This window comes from Rana temporaria, chromosome 9 (assembly GCF_905171775.1).
Source record: "Rana temporaria chromosome 9, aRanTem1.1, whole genome shotgun sequence".
NCBI classification, from domain to species: domain Eukaryota; kingdom Metazoa; phylum Chordata; class Amphibia; order Anura; family Ranidae; genus Rana; species Rana temporaria.
This window is the reverse complement of record NC_053497.1, coordinates 73,136,275-73,154,147: the sequence shown is the minus strand read 5'-3', so window position 1 is coordinate 73,154,147 and position 17,873 is coordinate 73,136,275. Positions and strand designations below refer to the sequence as shown.

Sequence of the window (17,873 nt, the reverse complement as noted above, 5' to 3'; positions counted from 1 at the left end):
TAGTTACGGCGGCGTAACATATTTGGTCCGGCGTAAGCCCGTCTAATTCAAATGGTAATGATGTGGGCGTGTTTTATTTCAATTAATGGTGACCCCGCGTATTTGACGTATTTTACTTCCAACGGCACATGCGCCGTTCGTGAAAAAATCCCAGTGCGCATGCTCGAAATTACGCCACAAATCGTCATTGCTTTAGACGTGAACGTAACTTACGTACAGCCCTATTCGCGAACGACTTACGCAAACGACGTAAAATTTTCAAAACTCGACGCGGGAACGACGTCCATACTTAACATTGGCTACGCCTCATAAAGCAGGGGTAACTTTACGCCGGAATAAGCCTAGCGTAAATGACGTAAAAAAATGCACCGGCCGGACGTACGTTTCTGAATTGGTGTATCTACCTAATTAGCATATTAATCGCGTAACTATACGGAAACTCCACCTATCGGCCAGCGTAAATATTCAGCCTAAGATACGACGGTGTAAGAGACTTACGTCAGCCGGATCTTTGGGAAATCTTAGGTAGATTCACACACATTGGCCTAACTTTAGGGCGACCTAGCCTAGCCTGTTTAGGCTACACCGCCGTAAATTAGTTAGGCTAGTAGTGATTCACAATCTACTTACCTGCTAATCTACGGCGGCGTAGCCTAAAACGAGCGGGTGTAAGGGCGCCTAATTCAAATGTCTTGGAGGGGGGCGTGTTGTATGGAAATGAGGCTTGACCTCACGTTTTTTGACGTTTTTTGACACTGCGCATGCGCCGGGCAACTACATTTCCTAGTGCGCATTGCGGCTAAGTACGCCGTACGGGCCTATTGATTTCGACGTGGACGTAAACGACGTAACTCCCGATTCGCGGACGACTTACGCAAACGACGCAAAAATTTCGAACCTTGCGGTGGGAACGGCGGCCATACTTTAACATTGTTATTCCACCTCATAGGTGGAATAACTTTAGGCCGCCTAAGGCCTTACGGAAACGACGTAATTCGACGACGTAGGCTTGGCGTACGTTCGTGAATCGGCGCATTCCCTCATTTACATAATCTACGCCGGCCGCAATGGAAGCGCCATCTAGCGGCCATCAGAAACATTGCAAGCCAAGATAGAACGGCGCAAGCCGGCCTATCTTAGCTTTGTTTAAGCGTATCTCTGTTTGAGCATACGCTTAAACAAACGCCGGCGTAGATTCAGAGTTAGGTCGGCTTATCTACTGATAAGCCGGCCTAACTCTTTGTGAATCTACCTATCTATGCGTAACTGATTCTATGAATCAGTCGCATAGATACGACCCCGAAACTCAGAGATACGACGGCGTATCCGGAGATACGCCGTCGTATCTCCTTTCTGAATCCGGCCCTACAAGTGCAAAGTGCACATGAAATTGCAATACAAGTGCAAACTACACTTTCAGTGCAAAGTGGATTTGCTTTTCCTAAATAACCCCCAGAGTGTGCATTATACTATTTCAAATTATTATATGCATTTTTACTTGTTTAGAAAGGAACTATAACTGCATATATTCGCATGCCTGAATGAATGGGGCTTTAAAGTTGACCCATATGGGATGGGAAGATGGATGAAGCCAAATACAGGGCATTCTTAGAAGAAAACCTGAAATGCCACGAACACATGACCGATTTTCCCTTCGGAAAAAAAAAAACGATGGGTTTCCCGACGGAATTCCTTTTCAAGCCTGCCTTGCATATACACGGTCACACAAAAGTTCGGTTAACTTTTGACTGCCAAGAACGCAGTGATGTAAAAGACTATGACAAGCCAACCAAATTAAGTTCAATCCTTCCGAGCATGCGTAAAAAAAATTCCAAACATGCATGTTTTTTTCCCATCAGAAAAGCATACAGACGAACGGTTTTCCCGGTAGGAATTTTTCCTGACGGGAAAAAAGAGATCCTGCTCTCTTTTTTTCCCAGCAGTTTTCCTGTGGGAAAAACTCAGATGAAGCATACACATGGTCGGGATTCCCAAAGAAAAGCTCTCATTGGAGTTTTTCCGATGGAAAAACCGGTCGTGTGTACGGGGCATTAGAGTCTGCAAAAGACTTGAGACTGCGGCGGAGGTTCACCTTCCAGCAGGACAACACCCCTAAACATACAGCCAGAGCTACAATGGAATGGTTTAGATCAAAGCATATTTATGTGTTAGAATGACCCAGTCAAAGTCCAGACCTAAATCCAATTAAGAATCTGTGGAAAAACTTGAAAATTCTGTTGACAGACGCTCTCCATCCAATCTGACAGAGCTTTAGCTATTTTGCAAAGAAGAATGGGCAAACATGTCACTCTATAGATGTGCAAAGCTGATAGAGACATCCCCCAAAAGACTTGCAGCTGTAATTGCAGTGAAAGGCGGTTCTACAAAGTATTGACTCAGGTGGGCTGAATACTAATATACCCCACACTTTTCACATATTTATTTGTAAAAAATGTTGAAAACCTTTTATCATTTTCCTTCCACTTTACAATTACCGTATTTATTGCGGTATAACGCGCTTCCGCAACGTTTTTTTGTTTTTTTTTGTACTTACAGTTTTGGTGTCTTGCGCGGCGTCCATCGGCGGCCTCGTCGGGTCCGGCGTCCTTCTGCGGCTTCGGGTGTCCTCTTCGGCGGGTCCGGGCTCCGTCTTCGGCGGGTCTGGTGTCCTCTTCGGCGGGTCCGGCGTCCTTCTGCGGCGTCCTCCCCGCTCGTTTCCCGCGCCGAGTTTGAATACTGCGTCGACATATACAGAGCGCAGTACACTCGTGTATTGTCGGCAATGCTCGGCTACCCGCGCTGACGTCCTGTACGTCCAGGACGTGAGCGCGGAAGGAGCCGAGACTGGCCGACTATACCCGAGTGTACTGCGCTCGGTATATGTCGGCGCAGTATTTAAAACTTGGCGCGGGAAAGCGGGTATCGACGTATACCGTGCACCCACGATTTTGCCCAGATTTTCAGGGCAAAAAAGTGCGCGGTATACGCCGATAAATACGGTATGTGTCGCTTTGTGTTGGTCTATCACATAAAATCCCAATAAAATAAGTTTGTTTTTGGTTTTAACATGACAAAATGTGGAAAATGTCAAGGGGTATAAATACTTTTTCAAGGCACTGTATATACTGTTACTGTATATCATGACATGATAGGAATTAATCATGTAGACTGTACTGTATAGTTATTGAAACTTCAATTCTAAAATAAACTGAAGAGACTTATCCCACCTCCCTGTTGTTAAAATGACTGATTAAAAACTTTACCTATAAGTGGAAATAACATTTTTCTTATCTTGTTTTTTTAAATTTTCATCGAAATTCTGTAAAAAGTTACAAAGTTTTTAAAATGATATTATATAATTCACATAGGTGGTCGGGGGAAGGATGACGGCTGGATCATCACATTTCCTGAAAACACCGCGTTCCACGAAGTTCCCGATAGTGTGCTAAAAACTGTTTTGACTTATCTGACCTCCATTCCAAGGTACGGATCACAATACTTTAATAAGAGCTTTTAGGTTCATACAGATCTTTAGACGTTTGGTTATAAAGCCCTTTTATAGTTGAGAGCACGAAAGGTCAGCCATCCAAATAATAATGGACTTTTAGAAGTAAATGTTTAGACCGTGCCTTCTGGTGAACGCTCTTAGTGCAATCAAAGTGTCACTAAGCTTTAGATAACAGTGTGATATTACAGTAATGACAATACAGTAACATAAAACCGTATCGCTTTTTTAGTACCTTCATATTAGACCTATTTTACAAAATGAAAGCTTGGAATGAACACAGCTAAATACATTGGACCAGATTCTCGTACAATTGCAGCGGCGCAACGTAACCCGTTTACATTACACCGCCGCAAGTTTTCAGTGTAAGTGCTTGATCCACAAAGCACTTACCTGTAAACTTGCGGCGGTGTATCGTAAACACGTCCGGCGCAAGCCCGCCCAATTCAAATGGGGCATGTACCATTTAAATTAGGCGCGCTCCCGCGCCAGACGTACTGCGCATGCTCAGTTTAGAAATTCCCGCCGTGCTTTGCGCGATGTGACGTCATTTTTTAGAACGGCGACGTGCGTAGCGTCCATTCGTATTCCCGGACGTCTTACGCCAAAACAAAAAAAAATTGAAATTCGACCCGGGAACGACGGCCATACTTTAACATGGCTCGACTAAAGTTAAGCCATGTTAAAGCAGGTGTAAATTTGCGACGGGAAAAAATTACTAGCGGCGACGTAACGAACGCGAAAACCGTTGTGGATCGCCGTAAATGCTCATTAGCATACCCGACGCAGGAAAACGACGCGAACTCCACCCAGCGGCGGCCGAGGTACTGCATCCTAAGATCCGACGGTGTAAGTCAATTACACCTGTCGGTTCTTAGGGCTATCTATGCGGAACTGATTCTATGAATCAGTGGCATTGATACTCTGAGGCCTCGTACACACCACCGGATCTATCCACTGGAATTGATCCGCGGATCAGTTCCAGCGGATAAATCCGGTCGTCTGTACGGCCTAGCGGATATTTATCCGCGGACATTTCTCGGCCCGATCGATTTCAAGCAGATATAAATTTCTTAGCATGCTAAGAAATTTATCCGCTTGAATCGGGTCCAGCGGATTGATCCGGTGGTCTGTACAGACTCACCGGATCAATCCGTCCGCTCCCCTCCCTCGCATGCGTCGTAATGATTCGACGCATGCGTGGAAGTACTTACCTTCCAGCGTCGCGCACGTCGCCGCGTCATCATCGCGGCGACGGCGCCACACGTCACCGTGGATGAATTCCGCGCGGATTTTGATCCGATGGTGAGTACAAGCCATCGGATCCAAATCCGGAGGAGGAATCTCGACCGTTTCCAGCGGCGATCCCCTCCTGTATGTGCCAAATAGCAAAACCATCTAGTCTCAATATCAAAGGAAATTCCCCTAGACCAGCCTTCCTCCACCATGGCTCCACGGAACCCTAGGTTCCGCTTGAGATTGCTACAGGGTTCCTTAAAGCGGAGTTCCACCCAAAAGTGGAACTTCCGCTTAATCCACTCCTCGCCCCCTTACATGCCACATTTGGCATGTAATTTTTTTTTGGGGGGGGAGTGGGGCTTCAGGAGGAGTGGGACTTCCTGTCCCACTTCCTCCTTCCGCCAAGGGGCTGCAAAGGCGAATAGTCTAATCGCCTTTTGGCAGCCCCTCCTGTAGGCGATCGCCTGGGACACGTGACAGGTCCCAGGCGATCGCCTGTCCAATCAGATGGCGCAGCGCCGCTCGCGAATGCGCAGTGAGTGCCGGGCCATGAAGCCGAAAGCTGTCACGGCCGGGTGCCCACAGTTAGGATGGAGACGCCGGCGGAGAGGGGGGGAGAGGAGCGGAGCTCCGTGCGGCGTGGCGCTGGACGGTGGAGCAGGTAAGTGTATGTTTATTAAAAGCCAGCAGCTACACTTTTTGTAGCTGCTGACTTTTAATAAACATAAAAAATGAGTGGAACACCCCTTTAAGCAGTGAGTGGATTGATCTCCAACCTACACTGATCAACAATGCCAGAGGGCATGTCAACACTAACCGCTAATATTAGGGGACACCGCAATTTTTACTGTTTGTGTTTCTTTTATTTAATTTAAAGGGGTTGTAAAGGTAAAACATTTTTTTCCTAAATAGCTTCCTTTACCTTAGTGCAGTCCTCCTTCACTTACCTCATCCTTTGATTTTGCTTTTAACCACTTAAGGACCGCCTCCTGCACATATACGTCGGCAGAATGGCATGGCTGGGCACAAGCACGTACCTGTATGTCCTCTTTAAGTGCCCAGCCGTTGGTCCGGTCCGAAGCTCCATTAACGCGGCCGCGGGACCCGCAGACCCGATCGCTGCTGGAGTCCCACGATCGGTCCCCGGAGCTGAAGAACGAGGAGAGCTCTGTGTAAACACAGCTTCCCCGTTCTTCACTGTGGTGCTGTCATGGATCGTGCGTTCCCTAATATAGGAAAACACGATCAATGATGTGACACGTCCAGCCCCGCCCCCTACAGTTAGAAACACATATATGAGGTCACACTTAACCCCTTCAGCGCCCCCTAGTGGTTAACTCCCAAACTGCAATTGTCATTTTCACAGTAAACAATGCATTTTTATAGAATTTTTTGCTGTGAAAATGACAATTGTCCCAAAAATGTGTCAAAATTGCCCGATGTGTCCGTCATAATGTCGCGGTCACGAAAAAAATCGCTGAACGGCGCCATTAGTAGTAAAAAAAAAAATTATTATTAAAAATGCAATAAAACTATGCCCTATTTTGTAAACACTATAAATTTTGTGCAAACCAATCGATAAACGCTTATTGCGATTTTTTTAACAAAAATAGGTAGAAGAATACGTATCGGCCTAAACTGAGGAAAAAAACGTTTTTTTATATATTTTTGGGGGATATTTATTATAGCAAAAAGGGAAAAAATATTGCATTTTTTTCAAAATTGTCGCTCTATTATTGTTTATAGCGCAAAAAATAAAAAACGCAGAGGTGATCAAATACCACCAAAAGAAAGCTCTATTTGTGGGAAAAAAAGGACGCCAATTTCGTTTGGGAGCGACGTCGCACGACCGCGCAATTGTCAGTTAAAGCGACGCAGTGCCGAATCGCAAAAACTGGCCGGGTCCTTTACCTGCATTTTGGTCCGGGTCTTAAGTGGTGAAATGTCATTATTTCTTCCCAGAAATCCTCACTTCCTGTTCTTCTGTCTGTAACTCCACACAGTAATGCAAGGCTTTCTCCCTGGTGTGGAGTGTCGTGCTCGCCCCCTCCCTTGGACCACAGGAGAGTCAGGACGCTCTCTACGTTGCCGATAGAGAAATGAGCTGTGTGTTAGTGGGCGTCCTGACTCTCCTGTAGAACAAAATTTAGCCTTTTGGCCTCAACAATAAACACTACATTTGGAGAGTCAACAAGGCCTATGATGAAAGGTACATCATTCCTACTGTGAAACATGGAGGTAGATCGCTGATGTTTTGGGGTTGTGTGAGCTACAAAGGCTCAGGAAATTTGGTCAAAATTGATGGCAAGATGAATGCAGTATGTTATCTAAAAATACTGGAGGAACATTTGCATTCATCAGCCAGGGAGCTGCGCATGGGACGTACTTGGACAATCCATCATGACTATAAACCAAAACAACAAGGCCAAATTGAACTGTCATTGGCTACAGTAGAATAAAGTGAAGGTTCTGAAGTGGCCATCTCAGTCTTCTGACCTCAATATCATTGAGCCACTCTGGGGAGATCTCAAACGTGCCGTTCATGCAAGACAGCCCAAGAATTTACAGGAAATGGAGGCTTTTTGCCAAGAGGAATGGGCAGCTTTACCATCTGAGAAGGTAAAGAGTCTCATCCACAAATACCACAAAAGACTTTAAGCTGTCATTGATGTTAAAGGGGGCAATACATGGTATTAAGAACTGGGGTATGTAAACTTTTGATCAGGATCATGTGGGTAGTTTCTATTGTCATTATTATTTAAAAAGAGTAAACACAGTTGATTGATAATAAATGGCCTCAGCCAAACACTAAGTTTTTGTGTTATCATTCATATTCTCTGAAAAAATAGGCAGGAAATCATAAATTCTGCCAGGGTATGTAAACTTATGAGCACAACTGTACATAATGTACATACTTGCATAATCCACCAGGAAGTGCTTAGCCTCCATGTCTCCAGGCCCTATAAAAATCACTTAGGCTGTTATGCATAAACTGTAGTTACACCATTGAGATAAAAAGCGTTGTTTGTAAGAGAAGATATTTGTACCTGATAATTGGCTTTACTCTTACTTATGCTGGCCATAAATGGATCAAATCTCAGCTTGTAAAACAGGGACAGGCCGAGATTTGAATCATCTATGGGCAGACTGGATGTACCCAAGTCCACGCTTTCATCGACCTGGGCACAAAGAGTTTATAGGATTTTTTGCTTGCGATTACTATTGGTGGCTTTAGCAGTAATCATTGTGTTCTGCCAGCTGGGAAGGCTCCCCGTGTCCCCCACTGGCAGAATACAATAGAGCTGTGGGGGGATTCCCCCATCAGCACTGAGTTGATGGGTGATCAAGTGATTTTCTTTCCTTCCACCCTCAATGGAATTAAAGAAAATTGAATCATCTATGGCTTGCTGTAGGCCCCTTTCACAACGGGGTGTTTTTCGGGCATTTTTCAGGCGCTTTGGCGTAAAAAAAAGCCTGTAAAGCGCCTGAAAGAAGCCTCATCTGTAATCCCAATGTGAAAGCCCGAGTGCTTTCAGAGCCCTTTCGCACTTCCAGCGCCCGGAAAATGCTGGTAAAGCGCCGCTAGGACCCCTTTCACGCTGGGGTGTTTTTTAGGCACTTTGGCATTAAAAAAAGCACCCTCAATGGGAAGGGGGCTTTAAGGGTGGTGTATTCCATGCTCCAAAAGCGCTGCAAAGAAGCTGTTTGCAGGACTTTTTTTGACACCCTGACAGCTCAGCGCCTCAGTGTGAAAGCACTCGGGCTTTCACATTGGGATTGCAGATGCAGCTTCTTTCAGGCGCTTTACAAGCATTTTTTTAACGCTAAAGCGCCTGAAAAACGCCCCAGTGTGAAAGGGGTCTCATGGTTGTGAAAAGAACAATAATGATGTAGAGAGTTCAGTGCTTCCTTGCAGCCAACCAGTTCACTACATATTGGTTTAGTGATGGTTACTATTTGGTTGCTGCATTTTGTACTACTTTATTAAATTCACCTAAATATTTTCATTTATATCGGGCTGCTGAAAAGTAAATGGTAGAGACAGGGCTGCTGTTAGAAATCAGGGGGCCCCATACAGCCTACCAGGCAGGGCCCCCCTCAAATATATCAAAACAACATTTTCACTTAAATATACTAAAATCATTCTTAGCGGATACAAAGATAACAGAGAAGCTGTTTGAATTTGCCCTTTTTTAATTTGTTTTTTAAATTTTTGAACAAAAACATTTTATAATTAAAAAATGTGAAAAAAATAATAATTTTACAGTTTTTACAAATCATTTTTTTTCAAGAATTTTATTACATTTTAAAGAGGATTAAAACAATACAGGGTTATAATTTTTTTTTTATATGGGACACGGAAGCCGTCAGCTGTGTCTGTGTCTTTCCCTGCAGCAGCTGAAAGTCGGCAGGAGGGAGAGAAACCGGTTTCCAGCTGCTACACAGAGTCACATAGGGCATTCTGTAATTGCCCCTCCATCTGACCGCACTGATTCCCTCTGCTGTTTGGGCCCCCTGTGAGCCCGGGCCCCCTACAAGAGGACTGGTGGCCCCCCCCTATCAGCAGCCCTGGGTAGAGATGAGTGTGGTTAACATGCCAGACACTCTATGGGGGTTATTTACGAAAGGCAAATCCACTTTGCAGTTGTAGTTTGCACTTGTAGTGCAAAGTGCACTTGAAATTGCACTGAAATTGCACTTGGAATTGCAGTCGCTTTAGATCCGAGGGGGACATGCAAGGAAAATAAAAAAAACAGCATTTTAACTTTCCCATGATTGGATAATAAAATCAGCAGAGCTTCCCCTCATTTCAGATCTACCCCTCAGATTTACAGCGACTGCACTTCCAAGTGCACTTTCAGTGCAATATCAAGTCTAGTTTGCACTTGTAGTGCAAAGTGGATTTGCCTTTTCGTAAATAACCCCCACGTGTCTGAAATGGGAGGTAAATACAAGCTTGTACATGATATGAATGAGTACTCATACCAAAGTGTTGGTTTTAGCTGATCAGTGAGTACATGGCCTCTTATTTTCCATGTCTGATAAAAGTCAAGACCTTATGTATTGCATATTTTCAGAGGACAGATGTATTCATGTTTAATACTTTAAACTCCACCAGAGCCATACCAAAACCTAAAATAGGTTTTTAGATCACAAATTAAAATTGTGCAACCTTGGAATATTTTGCTATTGCGCACAATGATATTCACGTATGTTGAAAATGATCTGCAGGGCTGGCCGTTGGGTATTTTACAGCACAAAGAGGCACATCAATCTTTAAAGTGGCTCTAAACTAAGTTGATAAAGGCAGTAGAAATGTACTTCTCACTTATGAAAGGCAGGTGCCATAGGGCCATATTCACGTAGGGCAGCGGCGGCGTAACGTATCCTAGATACGTTACACCGCCGCAATTTTTCATCGCAAGTGCCTGATTCACCAAGCACTTGCGATGAAAACCTACGCCAGCGGCCTCCGGCGCAAGGCGGGCCAATTTAAATGGGCGTGTGCCATTTAAATTAGGCGCGCTCCCGCGCCGGACCTACCGCTCATGCTCCGTTTCCAAACTCCCGCCGTGCATTGCGCATTCCCGGACGGCTTACGCAAACGACGTTAAATTTTGAATTTCAAAGGGGGAACGACGGCCATACTTTAGACAGTAATACGCTTGCTGACTAAAGTTAAGGCACCAAAAAAAACGACTAACTTTGCGACGGGAAACTAGCGTAGCGGCGACGTAGCGAACGCGAAAAACCGTCGTGGATCGCCGTAACTCCTAATTTGCATACCCGACGCTGGTTTACGACGCGAACTCCGGTATTGCATCTTAAGATCGGACAGTGTAAAACAATTACACCTGTCGGATCTTCTGGCTATCTATACGTAACTGATTCTATTAATCAGTCGCATAGATAGAACAACAGATACGACGGTGTATCAGGAGATACGCCGTCGTATCTGCTCTGTGAATCTGGCCCATAGTGCTCTGGTTCAGGGTCAAGTGACCTGAAGACAGCATATTTAAGGATAACTGGAGTTTCAAATCTACTAGGGCTACTTACCCTCACTCTCCATCGTTGATACATAAATGCCACAAAAGACCTCAGATCAGTGGATAACCTTTTGCCATCCCAGCTTTTGTGGCTCTTACAGATCAATATACTGAGTTGAATGACTGTGTTGTATTGTGCATGTGTGTTTTCGTGCAAGACCCTAATGGAGAAACCTGTCTGACCCTAATGGAGAACCTGAAAGTAGATAGCATAGGTTGCAGGTGCGGTGGAGGTCGCCCACTGATCTGAAGTCTATTGTGTTTTTTCAGGCGGAAGGTTAAAAGGGGGGGGGGGTGTGGTGTAGTTAACCCCATTCATTTTAAAGCCATAGGCCCGGATTCACAGACAGCGGCGCACATTTATGCCGCCGTAGCGTATCTCCTTTACGCTACGCCGACGCAGCGCAGAGAGGCAAGCATGGAATTCACAAAGCACTTCCTCCTAAAACTGAGCTGGGTTTCCTAGGCGTAAGCCGGCATGGGTGGAATTGAGCCATGCAAATGAGGCGTGACCCCAAGCAAATGATGGGCCGAGCGCCAGACAGATACGTATAACGAACAGCGCATGCGCCGTCCCGTGGACACATCTTAGTGCGCATGCTCACAATCACGTCAGAACAACTGCTTAAGATACGCCGGATCACTGCCTATGGCGTGAACGCAACCTACGCCTAGTCATATTCACGTCCAACGTAAACTACGTAAATTATGTGGGCTTGTGTTCCCTGGTGCAGCCCTTTGCATGGATGCTGCTGAGTTACACCTCCTTTATGGGGCATAACTTTACACCATACGTACAACTTACGCGCACCAGTCGTAGCCTGCGTCGGGCGCAAGTACTATCGTGAATCGGCGTATCTCCCTCATTTGCATATTTGAATAGAAAGTCAATGGGAGTGCCACATGCGTCCAGCGTAAATATGCGCAAACTCTACGCCGGCGTAGGCAAGTTACGTTGGTGGAATGAAGCCTGTTTTTAGGCGTATCTTAGTTTTGTGGGCACGGCGCACAGATACGATGGCGCATATTTGCACTTACGCGGCGTATCTCGAGATACGTCGGCGCAAGTGCTTTGTGAATACGGGCCAATGTTCTTAAATTCTGCTATAGCTATGTAGTGTAGGCATCATCATTGCAAAGTTTGCAATCTTTATTACTTCAGCTTAAGTCTCTCCTGATAAGAGTGCTCCATCATATCTATAGGCCTCGTGACCTAGAGCTAGAGCACCACATTCCTGCATTTTTTAAATGAGATAGGTAAGCCTCGGTTGTCTTCATTGCCCCCTCCTATGCCTGCTGGTGGCTATAGTTGCTAGCTGTATTGTGTTCTGCCCTCCGGAAGGCTTCCTGCGAGCAGAACACAAAATAGCGCTGCAGGAGAGATTTCCCAATCGTCTGCCAAAGGAGCCGTGCATGCTTCGAAACACGTCACCACCCACCACCTTCACCTGATGTCACATTGGCCGCGTGCATTCCAGCTGGGTTCCAGAACCCGTGCCGCCCTCTTTTCTTTTTTTTTGTTTACAAACGATTTTATTGTAGAAAAGGTCAAGGTACACAAAAAAGAATAACAAAGATGTTACAGAAATGTATACAGGTATCATTGATAATTAACATTGTACAGGAAGAAAGGGTTATGATTAGTAGTAGTTAATCTTGAACCAGGAGGGTGGTGTCCCAGAGAGACAATTTTTTTGATATTGGGGCATAGAATCATATAGCGTATGGTGAATTCTCTCTGAGAGTTTGATGTTTGTCATACGGTTGAGAATCTGTGGCCAGGTATTGGCGCTCCACTTCGTTACCCGTGCCGCCCTCTTTTCATCTTCACCTCCTCGCCAATCCACATCACCAGGGACTCTGACAGCTGCGGGACGTCTCTCTCTCTCTTCCCCAGACAGACGAGGATTACAGCGATCTGCATGAGGACATTATATGCCTATGACCTTTTACTATCTTGTAAGTGTTTTTAATCCCATTGTGCCTGTCAGGCCCCGTACACACGTCCAAGAAACTCGACGGGCAAAACACATAGTTTTGCTCGTCGAGTTCCTTGTGAAGCCGCCGAGGATCTCGGTGAGCCAAAGTTCCCCATTGACTAACGAGGAAATAGAGAACATGTTCTCTATTTGTGATGATGGGGTAAGTATTACCGCGCTTACCACAAGAGTGGGGGAAGGGGGAGAGAGAGGGGGTACAGCTGCTGCACTGGATGGTGTATCAAACAAAAAACAGATGAAGAATAAAGGGGTAGTGCTGCGCTATGAATGGGGAATGGGGTAACGTGCAAAGGAAGTGTGGCAAATCCTTAAATATGGAAAAAAAAATATATACTCTGACTAGTGATCATAAGTAACAATAATAAAGAATGGTAGTGGTAAATTCTAACAAGTAAATAACATCAAAATAAATGTGCTACAATGCAGCCAAGGCTAGCTGCCAAAGTGTGAAGTATTACAAAGTGACAGTGCAAGTGTCATATAAAGTAGTAAAAAATGTACTGATACACAATAGGGTGTACAACGTGCCAAGTACAACACACAACGGTGATTGTAATAGACTAAATTAAATGTCCATGCAGCAGATAACTGTAAACGTAACAACAGGCAAAGTCCAAAGTAAAAGTGCTGGTGTAGATGCCAAAGTGACGTGAAGAAAGGTTGATTTCAGGTGTTTTCTTCAGAAAATGTGAGGATGTCAGCATAAAGACCCAGGTACACTTTTCTGGTCATGTCCACATACGTTATCATCCAAATGGGCTGTAATCGGAAGGGTAGATCCCTCTCGATAGTCACATCCAAACAGGGACAGTGACTCGCATCCAGGGAGATAAAAAGTGCCAATAGTGTAGTATCGTTTAAAAAAGGAGTTTATTCAAACAAAATAAAACACTGGGTACTCACATTGTTGTGATAAAAAACAGGCATATAAAAACAGGGCGTTCGCCGACGTCACCTCCGGTACCTCTAGGTGGACTTTTTGTATCACTCATACGCGCATTCGTCACTTCTCGTGATCCTCGTCGGGTTCCTCGGCGAAAAGTGTACACACGACCGGGTTTCTCGGCAGAATACGGCTCCCATCGAGTTTCTTGCTGAATTCTGCCGAGAAACTCGGTCGTGTTTACGGGGCCTAATATATCTTTTAACCACTGCACTTAGAGGCACCTTGCTTTTTCCTACATGGGATAAAATACTTCCGTGGTCAAAACAGTAACAAAAACGTTGTTTTGTCTATAATTTTTTAACCTGAAATAATTAGATTTAGCATTTGTTAGTTAATAATAAACTGTAACATTTGTTAAACATGTTTTCTTTGATTTCTAGTAAACATGAGAATGATGTAAAATTCATAATCATATTGGACAGAAGATTGGATACATGGACGTCTGTGAAACTGACTCTCCAGAAATTATCTGTAAGTCACAAACTTAATAATTTCATACTTTGTTGTCATATGTCATAACGCAATTATCAGAAGTACTGTATCTGACAAAGATTGTTTGAAGGACACTTATACATAATTAGAGCTTACTAAAGGTATGCCATGTCAAGGTGAACTGTGATGCATATACAATGGGGCAGATCCACAAAGATCTGCACCGGCGCAGCATATCTAAGATACGCTATGCCGCCGTAACTTACTTGGCTTTGGTTTGAATCCTTAACGAATTTGCGCCGTAAGTTACGGCGGCGTAGTGTATCTCTCGCGGCGAAAGGGGGCGGAATTTAAATGCGGCGGGTAGGGGGCGTGTTTCATTTAAATGAAGTGCGTCCCCTCGCCGAACAAACTGCGCATGCGCCGTCCCTAAAATTTCCCGCCGTGCATTGCGCTAAATGACGTCGCAAGGACGTCATTGGTTTTGACGTGAACGTAAATGGCGTCCAGCCCCATTCACGGACGACTTACGCAAACTAAGTAACATTTTTAAAATTAGACGCGGAACGACGGCCATACTTAACATTGAGTACGCCACCATATAGCAGCTTTAACTATACGCCGGAAAAGCCGAACGGAAACGAGGTAAAAGAATGCGACGGCCGCTCGTACGTTCGTGGATCGTCGGAAATAGCTAATTTGCATACTCGACGCGGAATACGACAGAAAAGCCACCCAGCGGCCGCCGGAAAATTGCATCTTAGATCCGACGGCGTACTAAGGCGTACGCCTGTCGGATCTAACACAGATGCCGTCGTATCTTGTTTGGTGGATACCAAAACAAAGATACGACGCGCAAAATTTGAAATTACGCGGCGTATCAACAGATACGCCGGCGTAATTTCTTTGAGGATCTGCCCCAATGTTTGTAAAAGAGTACATGCTCTAACAGAGCTGAGAATTACTGCACAAGTATGATAGGTAAATTGTTTGGGAAAGTTTTGAAATCCTTGTTAAGGGTGTATGTGTGGCCTTTTCCTTGTTTCCAAAGTATTGTTTTGGTCAGGATTTCTTGTGAACTAAATACAGTAAAACCTTGGATTGTGAGCATAATTTGTTTCAGAAACATGCTTGTAATCCAAAGCACTTGTATATCAAAGCGAATTTCCCCATAAGAAATAATGGAAACGCAAATGATTAGTTCCACAACCATTTATTCATAAATCCTTCAGTTTATAGTCCAAAGAAAAAGGAAGGGGGTATATGTGCCCAGTAAGCAAGTGGTTAATGGGATAATAATGAAGCTGCCATACTTATAAAATCTCATATTTGTTTTCTATAATCAATCATTTTATTGACACTTTTCTCAAATATATGTTTCCTAGTTATAATTTATTTACAATGTATTATACTATAGCCCATGTATAACTATCCCCCGGTGAATGACAGCTGGCAGTGCGGAGGTTAACTTCCCTTGTCACATGCAGTCTTGGAAGAGCCAGGTGTGCATGTCTGGGCTGTGTGCGCAGAAGATGCTGCTGTGAGCCAGTGAACGCGTGTCTGCTGGAGATGAACATTAACGTTGGCGAATCAATGCAGGGCTCGATGTGTCCGTAGTTTGCTGGTCCTGAAGCTGCTGCTTTTTCGCAGTGCTGTGGTAATGGAAACGGCTGCAGCAGCACTGCTTCAGCTCACCAGCCACTTGGCAGTTTTTAAACACCAGCATCCAGATCGTATGTCACCCATGAAACCCTGACAATTACAAGAGGAAGATCATTGCTTAAACAAGCCATGGCAGAAGGAAACCCCCCGAGAGGAATGATGAGGTTCCGAAGGAATGCGGTAAGGGTTCTCTCTGCCTGCAATCTCTATAAAGCACATCCCAAGTTCAAGTCGTTCCGTACTGCAGCAGGGAGCATGTACAGAGCTCTGGCACAAACTGCTGCTGAACCGGACACATACATAATGCAGATTATACTCTGCAAATAGGAGGCCAAGTTTCTTCTGCCAGTAAAGGTTCACAGCACTTCCACATGCTCATTGCAGATCAGAGCTGTATTCACTTGTGCCATTGATGCTCATGTCTGTCCTTCTGGGCCGCTTCACATCTATTTATATTTGACCTATTTTAGAGATCAAGGCTTTAAATTCCTGCCTCCAGTTTTTGCTATATATAGCTCATAAATGTGTACCTTTTGATGAAAAATCACAGCTGCAGTTTGTAAAAGTTTACACACTGTTAGGTAGATTCACGTAGGGGCGCCTAACTTTAGGGCGGACTAGCCTAGTCTTTTTAGGCTACACCGCCGTAAATTAGTTAGGCTAGTAGTGATTCTTAAACCACTTACCTGCTAATTTTCGGCGGCGTAGCCTAAAACGAGCGGGCGTAAGCGCGCCTAATTCAAATGACTTGGAGGGGGGCGTGTTGTATTGAAATGAGGCTTGACCTCACGTTTTTTGACACTGTGCATGCCCCGGGCGACTACATTTCCCAGTGGGCATTGCGGCTAAGTAGGCCGTACGGGCCTATTGATTTCGACGCGTACGTAAACGACGTAAATCCCGATTCGCGGACGACTTGCGCAAACGACGTAAACAATTCGAACCTCGCGGCGGGAACGGCGGCCATACTTAACATTGTTATTCCACCTCATAGGTGGAATAACTTTAGGCGGCCTATCGCGTAAGGAAACGACGTTAATCGACTGCGGCGGGCTCGCGTTCGTTCGGGAATCGTCGTAAATGCTAATTTATATAATCTACGCCGGCCTCAATGGAAGCGCCACCTAGCGGTAAGCCAAAACATTGCAATCTAAGATAGGACGGCGCAAGCCGTCCTATCTTAGATATGTTTAAGTGTATCTCTGTTAGAGAATACACTTAAACATAGGTCGGCTTAGATTCAGAGTTTGGTCGGCTTATCTGTAGATAAGCCGGCCTAACTCTTTGTGAATCTACCTATGTGTTTTTTTTTTACGAATGGCAAATCCACTTTGCACTACAAGTACAATCTACAAGTGCAAAGTGCACTCGAAATTGCACTGAAAGTGCAGTCGCTGTAAATCTGAGGAGAAGATCTGAAATGAGGGGAAGCTCTGCTGATTTTATCATCAAATCATGTGCAAGCTAAAATACTGTTTTTCATTTTCCTTGCATGTCCCCCTTAGATCTACAGCGACTGCACTTCCAAGTGCACTTTCAGTGCAATTTCAAGTGCACTTTACACTTGTAGTTTGCACTTGTAATGCAAAGTGGATTTGCCTTTTCGTGAATAACCCCCTATACTAGGTGATTGTGCCACTAAGGGGGTTATTTAAGAAAGGCAAATCCACTTTGCACTACAAGTGCAAACTACAAGTGTAAAGTGCACTTGAAATTGCACTAAAAGTACACCTGGAAGTGCAGTCGCAGTACATTTGAGTGGGACATGCAAGGAAAATAAAAAACAGCATTTTAGCTTGCACATGATTGGATAACAAAATCAGCAGAGCTTCGCCTAATTTTAGATATACCCCTCAGATTTACAGCGACTGCACTTCTAAGTGCACTATCAGCACAATTTAAAGTGCCCTTTGCACTTGTAGTGCAAAGTGGATTTGCCTTTCGTAAATAACCCCCATAGTGTCATATAAGGACAAATAATTTTGGAATTGTGGGTAAAACTTGGACAAGAAGCTTGCTCTCTAGTATACTCTATATAG

At 44.6% G+C, this 17,873-nt stretch overlaps 1 protein-coding gene across 6 annotated transcripts in view; it reads left to right on the top strand.

The window, feature by feature from the left end:
* The window catches only part of MCF2 (MCF.2 cell line derived transforming sequence), a 181,452-nt gene that overhangs the window by 53,625 nt on the left and 109,954 nt on the right, over positions 1-17,873 (top strand). For 5 of the 6 annotated variants that reach the window (XR_005743553.1, XM_040323778.1, XM_040323779.1 and 2 more), the window contains exons 3-4: positions 3,369-3,483; positions 14,121-14,211. Coding sequence is in view for 5 of the 6 variants with exons in the window: in XM_040323778.1 (XP_040179712.1) it covers positions 3,369-3,483; positions 14,121-14,211 (206 nt within the window). In the remaining variant the exon portion in view is untranslated. Of the gene's footprint in view, positions 1-3,368; positions 3,484-14,120; positions 14,212-15,642; positions 16,015-17,873 lie in introns of those variants that run through there. The other variant, XM_040323780.1, reaches the window with a different exon arrangement.